The 16,515-nt window shown below is 30.4% G+C and overlaps 1 protein-coding gene across 1 annotated transcript in view; it reads left to right on the forward strand.

The window, feature by feature from the left end:
• Nucleotides 1-16,515, forward strand: part of LOC106463492 (synaptic vesicle 2-related protein-like) — a 49,204-nt gene that overhangs the window by 6,919 nt on the left and 25,770 nt on the right. Inside the window, exons 5-10 of the mRNA XM_022391011.1 lie at nt 638-762; nt 1,233-1,296; nt 1,854-1,982; nt 2,240-2,442; nt 10,900-10,979; nt 13,785-13,896. Coding sequence (XP_022246719.1) covers nt 638-762; nt 1,233-1,296; nt 1,854-1,982; nt 2,240-2,442; nt 10,900-10,979; nt 13,785-13,896 — 713 coding nt within the window. The remainder of the gene's footprint in view (nt 1-637; nt 763-1,232; nt 1,297-1,853; nt 1,983-2,239; nt 2,443-10,899; nt 10,980-13,784; nt 13,897-16,515) is intronic.

Here is a 16,515-nt window from a genome sequence, read left to right on the forward strand (position 1 = left end):
GCAAGACGTATTGACTTGGGACAAAACTATACAAGTAATTTGGCATGGTAGCGAAAGTTCTCAACTCATATCCAATAATAACATTTAATGTTTGTTTTCGTTTTCAACGGTTCTGCAAGACGTATTGACTTGGTACAAAACTATACAAGTAATTTGGCATGGTAGCGAAAGTTCTCAACTCATATTATTTTCTTTGGCAAAACGTCTAACTCTTTAAAATCTGATAGAAGCGCAAATCGAAACGATCATTGTGTTACATTGGAGGGATGACTTCAAAATTATCGTATATCACATCAAATAAGACTGATTTCAAAGAATAATAACTTAATTGTTCAAGTAAGAAGCAGTAGTGTATAAAAGTGTAGTGAAAACTTCTTCAGAAACTTAAAAGAAGAAAGTGTATTAGAATATGATTAATAAAACCCTATTATTAAAGTAGTGAAGGTGACTTTTCCTGTTAAACGTTTAGTTTAATCTGGTATCGATTCTGAACCTTTGTGAAAAAAAAGGTAATTCATACTTCATTGGTTTGTGTAATCCATATTATTAGATAATCAGGCGAGCTTAAAAAGAATATTTACAAGATGAAAATTAAGAGTTTGGTCTTGTTCATGATATTACTTATGTTATCATCTAGGTAGTTATTGGTACTACCGGCATTATTGTACTTTGTGGAATTCTGACTGTTCTGGCTCCATCTATAGGATGGATTTTTGCATTTCGTGGGATTCTTGGTTTTTTCATGCACGGCGTGAGCGGGATGTAAGTATAGGAAATTAACTATAAAAGCACAACTGTCGTATTTAATACCAATTCGTAATCTTGAACGGTATTTCTGAGTACATATTTTGCATTTATAAGCTAATAGAAAAAGTATTACGATAGTGGGGATGAAACAAGTTTAAATCTAGCTGTAATCATACTTTATTCTTTTTACCGAATTATAAGCATCCCTATTATTATGAAAATATGTCGAAATATAGTGAAATCACGCTTAACTTAAAAATCAACTTTCATTTTTTTATCTCAGAAAAACGTTAATTGTCAAATTATATATTAATACGTACAAGTTATGTTGTTAATATCACTACTATTCACTATGATAAGTAGGTATTTGAAATTGAAGTTCTGTATTTCTGTGTGTAAAAGCCATTCGCTATTGTTTTTAACAAATAACACATAAATATACTTTACTACTTAAATGCTTAAAGATAAAAAATAACGTTTTTCAGAATGGTCCTGTATATGGAATATCTTCCCACTAAATTTCGAGGGAAGTACACGTTGTTCTTCTTCGTAAGTTTATTTTTTTCTACATGTTCGTGAAGAAAAAATCTATACACTTTCTAACCTTTACAACACTGTTTTTCTGTCAACTGTCTGAATTTTTTTGTTTGTATTAAGAGCATCGATACAACAGTATTCCTTTCGAGCTCATAAGTACTTATTTAATAACTAATCCTTGCATTTCTTTGACCCTCAACTGGTCTTTTATTAACTCTGCGTTTATCAAAATATTTGCTGTTTTACTTTTTTATCTTCTGAAAACCAATAATTGAAACATAATGTTGCGAAACTTTCGATTTCATGAATTATATTTTTTCATTTGAGTCAGAATTATATTGTTCAATGTATAAGTATGTTTATGATTCTATGTGATAAAAAAGCCTTGTGTTGAATTTGCATACATCCTGATATATATAGATAAATTCCATGGTTACATACGTGGATTCTGTGGGATCGCTGTACATGAAGAATCCCTCAAAACAAATCGAGATCATGAAATTTTGAAACAATATTTAACAAAGGCGAGAGATAAATGTTCACACTAAATATGCTGTTATATCATATAGGGTTTCTGGGGTGTTGGTTCGATTCTTGTAACTGTAATAGCTATGGTCGTCATGACAACGAAAAACTCCTGGCGTCTTGTGTTATTTATTTCCGTGATCCCTATGGTCTTCTTTCTTATCTTATCAAAGGTAAGGGTTTATCGTGCAGTTTTAAAAATTATTCAATGTTCTTATAAATACCTGATAGTTAAAGGAATTGGAACATGCGCCTTGATTATGCCATATAAAACATATGTAAATATATAGACATGCACGCATACTATTACAAGTAAAACATTTTATTAAAAACTTTATATTGTTAGGAAATTTTGAAAGGTCTTAGTAAAATTATTTTTTCTGATATATGTATATAAACACATTACTTTTATAATTAATTAATCTTTTAGTGGTGTCCGGAGAGTGCTCGATACATGTTGACTCATGGTAAAGTCAAAGAAGCAGAGGATACTATAATAAAAATGGCGGAGGAAAACGGGATATCTCGACCAGCTGGGAAACTGCAGATTCCTTCTGATAACACAGAGAGAAACTCTTTCATATCTCTGATTAAAGAAGGAAAACAACTTTTTTTCTGTTTAATTTACTTGTGGTGAGTAAATAATTAAGTTTTCCAACTGAACTTTTTGTTAATCTTTTTTAACATACTGGAAAATTAATTAAAACGATTCTTTCTTTTACCATAAAAATATATTTAAAATATTATATTTATCAACATTGTTGGTTCTAACACTCCCATATAAACCCAAACGTTAACATTGCTGGATAACTTGAGTTTGAAAGGTGTATAGATGAAACGTTGTGATACTGTGATAGATAATATAATATTGTGTACAAATCGTCCGTTTTAATATATTAGAATAAATGTTTTATTATTGTATGTGATATTTTATTTCTTAATGTTATAAATAAAATAGAAAACGAATCAAAGAAATAAAAATTTATCTAGCATAAATTCGAAAATCAATAACAGTAACTTTTGGAATAGGGAAATTTTGATTTTGATTATTGCAATGTTTCGATCCAAAGTTTTGGGTCATCGTCAGGTGACTGTTACATTCAATAAAACAGTTTGAATTTCAGAGAACCCCCACAGAATCGTATTGGTGAGAATAAGGTTTGTAGGTAGCATTAAAGTCTAACTATTAAGTAAAATGAGGTGAATAAAATACTAATATAGATAAAGGGGAGTTCTCTGGATATTTATTAGTGTTGGAGTTAGTTAACAGTTCTTCATATGTTTTTCTTCTGTTGATATCTGGCTCTGTTCAGATGATTTCGGCATTGTTTTTATTGATAAAATGTCTGATTTCTTTAAGATGTTCAGAAATGTTTGAGGGTCCTTCAAGATGCCTTTTAACTGTGGTGTTCATTTTTGATTACAATGGTTTCAATGGATTTTGTGAACGAATAATTTTCACGTCCTTATCAAGTCGTGTAACCTTGTTGAACCTCCCCACGAAGTTCCGTTTCAAATTCAACGACTTAACTTATTATGTGTAATTACACACGAAACTTTCTCTAAGTTAAAATACTTTTCTTCAATTTGCGAAATTTCGGCTCTCTTACCGGAACCTTCAACGAGCAACAATGTATTGAGAATTGATTGTTTGTTTTGATTTGAAGCAAATCCACATTCGTCTATCTGTTGTGTCCACTATGGGGAATCGAACCCCGGATTTTAACGTTGTAAATTTGTAGACTTACCGCTGTCCCACTGGGGGACTGTATTGAGCAATACAAATCCAACGTCATTTATCCATGGAACACTGTATTGAAAAGTGTCTAAGCAAGAATTGTAACAATAACTGTAATCTGGTATTAAAGTTATTAACCATATAAAAATTATGATGAATATAGAAGAAAAAAGGTCTATTTCAGTGTAATAGAAATAAGGAAAATTCAATTATAGTCATAACACAGAAAAATAAAAAATATAAAGATAAACTGTTCCTACTTCAAACAATACATTGTAGAATTAAATGTTTAGTTTTACATCAAAACCACGACAAATAATATGTTTTATGCCTTTGACAAGTGGTGTCCATGTAGTATTCAGTAGTTGTTGGCCATTAAGAAACTACTTGACTTATTGTCAAATCAACGACATCTGTATAGGCGGAACACTATCAAGCGTTAGCAAACACTTTTCATAGTTCAAATAAAAAAAGGTCTTAAATACAGTCATCTTTAAACCTTTGCATTGATTAAGATATACCGACAATATTTTTTTGCGGTTTCAACTCCAACTCCAAAGAAAAACAAAGCTTCGTAAACCACATCAACAACATGAGACAACTATTATAACATACATATTATCCATTATTTGATGAGACAGTTATTATAACCAATAATTTACTTTACATAATTTTGTCCTGAAAACGATGGTAATATGATTCTCTATATAACTTTCATTACTTATTCACTTTAATTGCATATATATATATATATATAAATATATATATACACACATATAATGCATGTTATAAAATTCTTTGTATGATTTCATTTTGCTACATCTAAAAATAATAAATGAATGACTTACTGTGTATCCATCCATTTTTATAGAACATTCCCTTAAAGGTAAAAATTTCATAATACTTTGAGACTGTCTAAGGTTAAGACACTGTTTGTTAGGAAAATCACATACATACACATGTGTAGGCCCTGACATCAAGACAGCTGTCTGTTAGAAGGTCATCACGTGGTTACACATACAGTGTGGGGCTGTGAGATATTTCAACTTACAGTTGATAACAAGTTTTGACCTCTGTTCATTAGACATATTGAAAAATGTAATATGTGTTCATTTCTACATCTCTCAAAACTTTTTTGTACATTTAAACTTGCTAGTTTTCCAAATACACAAATGAACATAACCAACTTTTAACTATAATTCTTCGATTATTTCACTTTATAGAAAGATCATAAGTTAGAAAACAGTATTCTGTGATTATCTTATATAAAACTCACATTTTTTCATAGTCCCATATACTATCATGTAAGTAAAATTAACGTATATCATACATACCTAACAAAAACATCAGGTACTATGAGCCTCATAGTATGTAAATTAATACCTGTCTACAAGAAATAGTCTAAAGTTCAGTCAAATCCTGGTTACTTTTTAAATATAAATACCCTGTCCCTTTCACCACTACTAATCAGACTGATGCACTTCTACTACATGGAAGAAAGCATGATAAACCAGCCTTTAAACGTAAGTATATTGTTACATCTATTTCTTATACATCTTATAAATCTAATTTCTGTATTTCTTTGACATAGTAATGTTTGTTTTCAGTCATATTCATTATATTAATAAATAATTTATTGTGTTTTACTAATCATATACGATATTATATTTATTGGAAAGAAATGAAATACTGCTGACATTAATGAAATAGCAAAAACGATCAAATCCAGCAGTATGATGACTTTCTTGAATTACCAGAATGTCTAAATGCATAAGTCTGTCTTCGATGCTGAACGAGACCTTTCACCAGTATCCGAGTTCGTGGGTCGGTTGGAAATGTCACTTCTAAAGTTGATGTAGTGTTAATGAATGATATAGTGTTTTGACCAATACTTTGATACATGTCCAGCTGAAACTACGAGCTTGGGTACTGATAAAAGGTCTCATCCAGCTTCGACGATAGACTTATGTATTTAGACATTCTTGTAACTCAAAAAAATTGTTGTACAATTAGCATAGATTGAACACAAGTTTTTTGCAGGTCTGTATGAGGGTAAACTCCAATTATCTCAGTGAATGTCTTCAAACAGCTAATTGTCCCCTAATTGTTTTTCTTTTCACCCATAGACACAACATATTAGTGACAATGTGTTTAGCATTGTACACCTGTTTACCATCAAAAGATGCTTTTTTATCAATGCTCACAAAACTGCTTTAAAAGTGGATAACATTCTCTTATCTTTGCTAGACATCTTTTATTCTTTAATGTGTGTTCTAGTTCAAAAACAGAAAGTATCAACTTAGAAACAGAAAATAATTGCTTAATATACCATCAAATATTGAGAATTTCTAACTGAGTAGAAAAACATACAAATTTATACATTAATTGTTATATACCAGACTTGTATGAAAGTAATATATTCTTGATAATTCAGTATTTATAATTCATACATATCAGTTTATGTTATTTGTAAATATAAAATGTTACCAAGCTGTCAACTTGTGAGAGGAATTTACCATTGGATAAATTTGAAAAACATAGCCCAAATTAAGTTAGACTATGTATAGATCTTGGTGTAATATTCAAATGAGAAATATCTGAGTTCTAGATCGAAAAGAGAAAGTGATAGCTTAGAAACAGAAAATAATTTCTTAATGTACCATCCAAGATTGAGAATTTCATGAAAGTACATTTAGATTTTTGTATTGTTATATAAAGCATATAAATAGATAATTTTGTTTCAATTACTGTTAAGTTCAGTGAAATACAGAATCTATTCTTCATTGTCAGAGTTAAAGTATGGTGAACATAAAGGCTTATTTTGAATGTAAAGTATATTCTGTAATGACAGACAATAAATATGTTGGATTTATAAAATGCAAAAGACAATATTTTTTATTATAAGAAGCAACAAATTGAAATATTTTGTCAAGAACTTTTTTAACTGTTATCACAGTTATTTTACAAATTTTGTTTGTTCTTAAAATGCACATTATATTTGATAAATCTTCGATAAAGTCGTCTTTCTCTACAGTATCTCAGAAAGTTTCATTGATAAGACCAGATAAATTTAAATGTGTTACTCATTGATGAAACATAGATTGAACAATAAATTTATTCATTCTTGTCAGGGCAGATCTCAAATATAACAATACACATTCATCATGATTTAATATGTTACAAGAATGATGAGTTTGACTAAGATCGTCGATTTCACATGCTTCAAACTGTTTTTTCTTTCTAGGGTTCACTTATTCCGTGTATATATATTAATAAGAATTGATTCAATCTGATTATTTAGTTTCCTTTCATTATGAACTGTAGTGTTTTAGTAAGTATAAAAATGAGAAATCTTTGCACATAAATGTTGACATTCTGAATTTGATAAAATAATGAGAAACTTATGAGATGTCATATCAATACTATAATAATCAAATCGATATGTAAACAAAATATATTCGGATATTATCAACACATACAACACGATTCCGTCCTTCTAGAAGAAAACCTTGTTCAGTTTTGCTCTATATAGTCACATTAATGTTTGAGATCTACTGTTTAAATTCTTCCCATTCTATTGAAGAAAAAGTGATACCTTCCTTGGCTGGATATAGTTTTCCCTTTCCAAAGTACTTGAACTGTCAAATATAAATATTCAAGTTATTCTCGTAGGCTAATAGAGTGATGTAACGGTCGTTCCCAATAGGATAGGAATGACATGAATAAGGTGCTTCTTCACATTGAATGATAATAGAGGAACCTAACTGTCGTATTTTTATGTTTCACTGGTTCTTCTTCACTGCTGGATTTGATCTTTTTCGTCATTTCATTAATGTCAGCAGCATTTCTTTTCTTTCCAATAGACTAAAATATAATATAGTATATAATTAGTAAAACACAATAAATTATTTATTGATATAATGAATATTACTGAAAACAAACATTACTATGTCAAAGAAACACAGAAATTAGACTTATTAGCAAATAAATATATGTAACAATATACTTACGTTTAAAGGCTGGTTTATCATGCTTTCTTCCATGTAGTAGAAGCGCATCAGTCTGATTAGTAGTGGTGAAAGGGACAGGGTATTTATATTTAAAAAGTGACCAGGATTTGACCGAACTTTAGACTATTTCTTGTAGACGGATATTAAAAATTAGGATATGTCTGAATTTGTAATCGAGCTTATTAACACTAATCAGAAACAGCTAACTCTGTCATCATTCGAGTACATTCAAATATAATTACTAACAATTATCCAACATAGAATAAAACAACAGTCATTTACGAAGCAAGCTTTTAAATGCTTATTTTAGAGAAACTGGGACAGAAATGAAAATCAAAGTTAACAAACATTGAAATCATTCAAAGAGAACCAGACATGATCAAAAGAAAAATAGCTGAAGAACTATTAACTAACTCTTCAAACCCAACACTAAATAAATATTCAGAAACCACTTTGATTTATATTAACTCCTTAAACCTGAGTGGACAGTGATGGTGTCTTATAACATTTATGTCTCTTTGGCAGCAAATTAGTTCAAACCATGTTATTATCCACCTTTTATAAATAGAACAGATAAATGTATAAGATATGGGGATAATTATTAGGACATTATGAAAATAATTCAGGCAGAACATGCAACAAATTACAAGCTAGACTTTAATGCCACCTACAAACCTTGTACTCACCATCAGGATTCTGTAATTATTTTTTAAGTTCCCACTGTTTTATTGAATGTAACTTACAATGATCTCATATTACAAGACGAAATAATATAATAATTAATAACATAATTTTGAATGAAGATGACAAACAACTTCAGATAATTGTTTTTGTATTCTCCCTAAAGTTTCAGCTTACACCTTTTTTAAAGGTCTATACTCACCACAGACCTCAAACTGATTTTAAATTATAGTAACGAAAAATAATATATAATTACAACAATACAGTAGAATGGTGCATGGTGAAGCAATGATTTTATCAACAATTTATATTACAGATAAGTTCAAACATAATACTGTTTATTATTGATATCATCTCTATGTACTCTTCCATTTCAATTGAAGAAAGTATAAGCTCGATTATAAATCTTATTAGATCGACTACACTTTCTACTACCAATGATACTACTATGCAACTCATTAAAAATTCCCTCTGATCTGTTTTCAGTAAGTTACTTTAAATTCAGTTCAGCTCTATATAACCTTGTGAATACTGGCTGCTAATTTTCTTAGTAGGTAACGTCACTCTCATCATATTTCGTTCCAAAAATAACATTAGTGGATGAAATTGTTTAAAATTTGACAATAATGTTCCTAAAAGTATGTACATTCAGAAAAAATAAAACATTTTATTTTGACTTTTCTAATTTTTTAAAATAACAAAAAAATTCATTTATTGTAGTTCTTTCTGTACTTAAACTCCTAATAGTTCACCTGCAAAGTGATTTTTATGTTGAATATAAAAATAGTAATTTTTACCTTACAGTTGTTATGTTTCCCTGCAAATGAATATCAAACATTTTTAAGATAAATGTTTATATTTTATTTGCCATTTTCTCTACAACATCACTAACTCTAGCTATTATCATCAATGTACAGTGCAATGAAATGTTTAAAATTAAGAAATATAAATATGCATACCTTTTAAATCTTCATTGATTACTTTAATGACATCTTCAGTGATTGGCATGTATAATTTCACATCTTTATCTTTTCATTTATAATACATTTTTAATATTTTATTTTCCTCTCCTGTTCTTTATCTTTGATTATTTGTGTCAACAAGTGCCATGGGAAATGTTAAGTTAAATTCCGCTGTTAGGTTTAGCCCCTCTGTCATAATATTTTTTGCTCTTGCAAGTATCTCAATGGTGTTTTAGCAATTCAAAGTATAGAATATTTTTTAAGAATAATTAACGCTTTCAAATATAAATATTAAAACACAAATAATACATAACTAACTAAAATATAAAAGTAAAACCTAAATGCTATCTAACTGTCTATCAAACTTATACATATAAGGTGAAAGAAAATTGACAAACACTACAGAACCCACTCTCATGAATGAACTTAGCTTTATTATAATGGAGCTGAAAGTAAATCTGTACCATATATGTTGTTTAAGGATAAACGACCTTGAAGGGCGAAATCTGCTCTTTCTATTAGTTATAATAGCATAATAAGTTATAATAAGCATGCCTTTCAAGTGGGCGTGGCATAGTTTATAATGATTTACTTTGGATACCAGTTTTAAGAATTTATATCAAGTTACTAATACTAGAACTGTATGTCCATATAGTTTATTGCCAGCAAGAAAGAAAGATAGTTGTTTCTTCTATAAAAGTCAAAATTTCAGTTTCTATAGCCACCTGCATTTCAAGTTTTTTTAATTATTCATTTAGCAGTTTCTTTTGAAATAATGAATAAAACCTTAAGTAGTGTAAGATTTTAAATCATAATGTACTTGATAATGCTAGTTTCATTAAAATACATTGATAGTAAAATGGTTTAATTGAATTTTGAATATAGCTCAGTAACATTTTGTGACATGTACAAAAAGGGATTTCAAAATGGTACTGGGAGTTATAGGGATAAACAAACCAAAGGTAGGGCTATTGGCAACAATATTGCTGTCATTTTGGCCTATATTTTTATGCAATTCTTTGAATCATATGCTCTTTCTCAGTGGAATTTTTAAACTAACCTTGAACCAGTTAGGTGGTACAGATGTATGTACGACATTTTTGTTATATGGAATAATGGTCTCCCTTCTGTTTTGGAATTCGTTGAATTCTTTAATAACTAATTCCTCAATGTAATACTCACACACACACTCATAATAATAATGTCTGGAAGACTATACCCTTTCCTGATGCCATGGCCACTATTGAAAACAATAAACGTATTATTACCGTATATTCGAAATCACATGTTAAACACAGTATTCGACACTATAAGTTATAACTCACACCATCTATCACCTAGAAAAAGGAGTGTTATTATGGCTCAACTTATAAGAATTTAAAAAATCTGCAACACCTTGAATGGTAAGACATAAGCCAGGATGAAACTTCAAACGTTACTGTTTTGACTATCAATATTATAACAAACGACAGCTAAAAAAAGAAACCACCATATCAAACCGCTGTTTCATGGATTATGCCATTCGTGGATAAACCTTTAACTACTCATCTTCAAGATTAAAATATCTGGTTTGAAAATCCATACAATACAAAACCCCCAATAAAAAACTGAAGCGGTCTACCAAGAAACTTATGTTTTATTCATGTTAATCAAAGATTTATTAATGATTATCTACTTAGATAAAGCTTTTATATTTTAGGTTTTCCATATTGTTTCTATACTATGGTATTGTTCTTCTGGCTCCAGAAGTGATTTCACATGGTGGACTGCCGATAAAAAGTAGGTAGATTTGAAGTGACGATAATCATTACTGTTAAATATTCAGCATTTTAATAGATCATTGAAATTAAATACTAGAGGGCGGCTGCAATGTAGGTTTCTTACACGATATCATAGTGCACTATTAAATAAAGTGAAGTTATAATATATATTAACGGTTCTATAATACAAAGCTTAATGCTTACCTGTGTAAGCTTCATAACCAAATACTTATTAAATAATATCTTTTTCATTGCATGGTGAGAGAAAAGTGGATAAGAAATTAATATACATTGCTGATACAAAGTATAATAATTAAGCGGTATTTGTTGTTTAATTTTATACTGTAAGTTGTATTCATTAACGATACCTACGATGTACATGAAATATTCAATTATTTCTAAATTTAAAAACATTATTCATCACCAGTGGCGTAAGTTTATTTATATCATCGGAATCATTCATCTATGAAGTTAGGCTTAGTAAAAACACCTTTGTTATATCGATTCGTAGGCTTTGATGTAAAATACTTTACTCACCACTAACAACTTGACTTCTTTTCATGGTATGGACGATCTTTTTAATTTTCAGAAATGAAACTCTTAACTTAATGGAACGTAGTCCAATCATTACACAAAGTACACTGTTTCTAATCCTACCTTCTCCTTGTAATTTAATAAAGATTAATGACGTCTGGTAAGTTTGCTAAGTTTTACAAAATAATTGTACTTTTGTGTGAAACACATTTAGGTAGAGAACAAACTTTAACAGTAGATAGTATTTAATTAGGAACATTTAGAAAACGCGCTTTTGGTACATCGTTTTCTTTACAGTTAGCCAGTATGCTGAAGAAGAACAAATTTATTCCGCAAACTTGACTGTTCCGGAATATTACATGCCCTGTAATCCACTATTGCTTTCTGACTACATCAATCTAATGTGGACCACAGCTGCAGAGATCCTAGGTAATACGTTATGAATTGCTAGTGTTATTTTCAAATTTAAACCCACTAAAGCTTTCAATAAGAAATACCTCTTGATTAATTGACTTAACTTGAGTTTTGTTAACCTTTTTTTCATAACCATACGGAATTTCAACACAGGTCCCAAATAAATAATTAAAGGAACCAATTTGTGAGTGCAAAACGTAAGTTGTCGTAATTGGCTCTATTTTAAGATTTATTATTGCTTTTTAAAGAAAATAATTTACGCCAGACAAATACATTATTTCATCCTCAAGAAAACAACAAAACACAACAACCAAAAAATAACCATTAAGTATAAGTCCGAAACGTAACACAAGTTAAACGTTTCTTTTAAGGATGAAAGAAAGCATTTACCTGGCAAAAATACTTTCTTCACAAAGTAATAACGTCTTTAGACGTCCTTAGAAGGACATTATTCATTAATAAATTATGTTTGGCTCAGGGGCGTCATTTGAGGGGACCGACAGGAGAGTCAGAGGAACATGTAGATCAGTGGTTTACTAGTAAGTTGCTGGGGGTGTCGCGAGAGTTTAGGAACCACTGATGTAGACAGAAAGGATCATACAACAAGACAGAGGTGCAAAGAAAAAGGATGAATATTAAACTTTCGATTCACATTACGCTTCTTACTACTAGGATGAACCTATTCCTGGTAGTCCTTTTACCACAGAAATAGTTTCAAAACATTCAACTCTGTTGAAAGAAAAATGACTGAAAGTATATTTATCAGAAATAAAAACGCCCAAGACGTAAATGATAGTCTCACATGGCCCCTTCAGTCAATAAAATCAATTCTTTCTGTCGATTAATATAAATTTTTTTAGAGATTGATTGAAATTACTTCACAATTTATTCTTGCTATATTTCAGAAATGTTAAAAATAAACACTACATCCCGCGAGATATGATATTTCGCTATTTCATCTTTTCTATGAACATCCGTTTTGTTGGCCATATCTCGTGCATTATTGAATGTTTTCAAAATAATTTTCTTTTCAACAATGGAAGATGTATTCAATCAACTGACACCTAACGTAGGTCTATGGTCGAAACTAGTCGGTCTTTTTTAATAGATTTTGTTTGTGAGTTTTTTTTTAAGAAATAAAGTTTATTTACCTCATATAAAAAAAAAATTGAAAATGTCTTTAAACACTCTCGGAAGATGACTAAGCTGTTTAAATGATGTAGCCGTAATCTTAGGCCTGCTGTGCCTTACTTAATTCAACAGATATATAAAAATTTAAAAAAGTCTTAATAATTTTACTAAACTTGAAATAATAAAATATTTAAAATGAAAACAGCGTTGAACGACTGTTTTTTTATTTATTTTTACAAACAATTACAGTGAGAGAAGCATAGGGTTTCATGATAGATCTTCTGTAATAACTTAAGACCAAACAACAAGGAGTGACATCTCAGAAAAATCTTGGGTGGGGGAGAGCAAAGAATATTTGTTGTCAAGCCCAAAGATACACAAAGGTCTATCTGTGCTTTTCCAATGTGGGTATGAAAACCAGCTTTTTAGCGATGAGCCATCGAGAGGTGGGAAGAGAAGGGGGGGGGGGGGAGGCTGACCTTGTATGGCCCAATCAATTCAACTATGGCCCTAAGTTACAGAATCAGTTGCGTGTTTATGCAAAGCTATTATTATATATATATATATTTAAGAAAATGAAGTTTAATAATTACATATAAAAGTTGTTGTAAAGTGTTGCTTTGTTGTTAGAAGTTCTGCGTCTTTTAAAATTCCTGTAGACAGGAACTAAAACTTACTGTAGATATTTTGCAGAATTGTAAGTAATGAATATAGTAATAATTAAAAGTTTGTTTTTCTCTTCTAGGTGTTTTCTTCGCATGGTTACTTGTTGAAACTTTGGGGAGACGAAGATTAATGTTTATGTTTTTGTGCTTCTACTCTGTCTCTGTCATGATGTTGTTGATAGACAAAGTGCCGTAAGTACTAAAACAGAGAGATAAAAAAAAAGAACAATGATGTGTTATGATACAATACATTTTTGTGAAGAAGTTGGATAATGTGATAGTTACAATAAGAAAGTTATTATGTATCCCAATATTTTACCTTATTTTTTATTGAATTATGGGTGGGTGGTTGTTTGTATTAAGCATAAACCTATACAATAGACTATTGGTGGTCGACCCACTACGGGTATCAGAACCAGGTTTCTAGCGTTGTAAGTATGTAGATATACCGCTGTGCCACTGGAGACCTTGAATTATGGATATTAAATCATTTGGGCTTTTGTACTGTAGTATCAAATATGTTGGTTTTTTGTCGGAATCGTCTCATGCTCAATTAATCTCGTTAAACGGAACTTGTTTTATACACTAATAACATGTGTATCAAATATTTATTAAGAAACATTCCAATAATTCCCCCTTCCTTCGAAATTTATTTTCGTCTTTCTTTTTACAACGTAAAACATATAGCATCATAATGTTTAACCAGCTAGCATTATCACAGATAAGACTGGTTAAATGTTAGTACAGAAGTAGATGTCAAAATTTAGCTGCTGGTTTTATATAATCAAGCCACACGGTAGTGTGTCGTGCGGGCAAAACAACCTGCAGGACACAGTGTGTGTTAATAGGAGTGATACTTTAGCAATTTTCCATTTTCTGTAGCTCGGACTGTAATAATCCAAACAAACATACATTTTCAGGGAATGTGCTCTACTGGATCCTTACTTCACATACCAAATTTCAAGGCAATCCATTAAGAAATGCACGAGATATAAAATATACAATTTTGATTGAATTTCTTCCCTCCTTTTTTTTCGCACCGAAAGTATGGAAACTATATTTAATAGAAAAACATACTTACCTTTTATGGATTTTTTTCAAATTTACAACTACAGTTAAGTTCAAATTTGGTCTAAATATAAGCCACATGTGCAAAGTTATTCAACAAAAACCATTCAATTTTGACTAAAATATTTGCGCACGTCTACGCAAAAGTCATTTGAGTTATCGGTCTGAAATCCTTACTATAGCTTCACCTAAAAGAAAATGTGGACCGTTTTTAGTTTTTTATTATTCGTATTAAAAACAGCTGATTTAGAGCAGCAAAACTATAGGGTGAATGCACGTGCAGATACACAAGTATTGGTTAGGCCATGCAAGTTAGATTAGCAGTTTCGAGCTCAAGTTTTCAAAAGAATCATACGGGTGGACGATCATTATCATAATTCATTGACAACTTTTAAGCACATATTTTGTAAATTTTATGAAATTATCCTAATTAGAAATCATTTAGCGTCATGTGACATAAACTTAAGCAATTAGCGTAAATAATGATGCTTGATACGACTGTACCGAATGTATTCGAACCTGCGGCCCTCAGATTACGAGTCGAGCGCACTAACCACCTGGCCATGCCGGGCCTAGCTACCGGTTTGGCTGCCAATTTTGATTTCATTCCTTTAAGTCGCACGCTCAATCCTTCTTTGGCCACACCTTTTATTCACACCTAAGGTGTTTTTCATTAGATGTAATATAACAACATTATAATTTTCGCAATGTATATATTACGTTCAAACGTATTTTTAAGTGACTATCAAATATTATTCACTGTTGAGGTAATAACTAATGGTAATCTTCAGCGTTTTTCGCTCGTCTACAATTACGTACATCTAGACAACACAGTAGAGTATACAATATCCTCAAGTTACTACTGCTGTTGGAAGTAAGGCTATTACTAATACCAAATATATATCTTCTTGGTATTAACTTGTGTTGGTTGTATTATATACCTAACAATAACGTTCATCACTAGTTTGTGAAACGTTAATAAACTAGCTTTTTAATTTCCTTCTCTTACACTCAGTATCTCTTTGCATATGTACGTTCATGAATGTGTATACATATAAATACAGTATTAGAAGTTATAATGAAAATAAAGAGAATAAAGGTATAAAAGTCAAATACTATGGGAATTTCCATTTTCCCTTGATGAAAATAAACTGCAAATGTACAGTCATGTATTGATTGATTACACTGTGGTTGTTAGCCATCCAACCAGTCAGAAAGTGCTAAAACAAGTATAAAGTAAACGTACAGGCACTCATATTATACCAAGTAATAACAGTGTGGATCTGGCTATTGCATCTCACACCTGAAATTGAGTGAACTGATAATTTAAATTTAGTAAATAAATTGTACTTTGGATTTAGTATTTAAATATATGCCGATATACTAGTCAATTTACGATATTTGCCAACAAGATTGATACTCACCGTTCTCGTTTTTCACACAAATACGTTTTAATATACACATAACAGTACAACTTACAATAACAATTATTACAAATAGTTACTACAAACAATGATTTATAAACAAAAATTTCACAAATTTACAAACAATATAAAGTTTTCTTTCTAGTCTGGAACTTCCTTGATATCTTATCGAGGATTTACGATGAGCGAGTTAATGTAAATATGATCCGCTGGGAAGTTAGCTAGCTTTGTCCTTGGACACACACACTGTTTTCAGCCCTTAAAGTTAGGTAACATTTTCGTAAAAATATTAATGTCCGATAAAGAATCCACTGAAGTT

The sequence above is a fragment of the Limulus polyphemus genome, unplaced genomic scaffold (assembly GCF_000517525.1).
Source record: "Limulus polyphemus unplaced genomic scaffold, Limulus_polyphemus-2.1.2 Scaffold1423, whole genome shotgun sequence".
Classification (NCBI taxonomy): domain Eukaryota; kingdom Metazoa; phylum Arthropoda; class Merostomata; order Xiphosura; family Limulidae; genus Limulus; species Limulus polyphemus.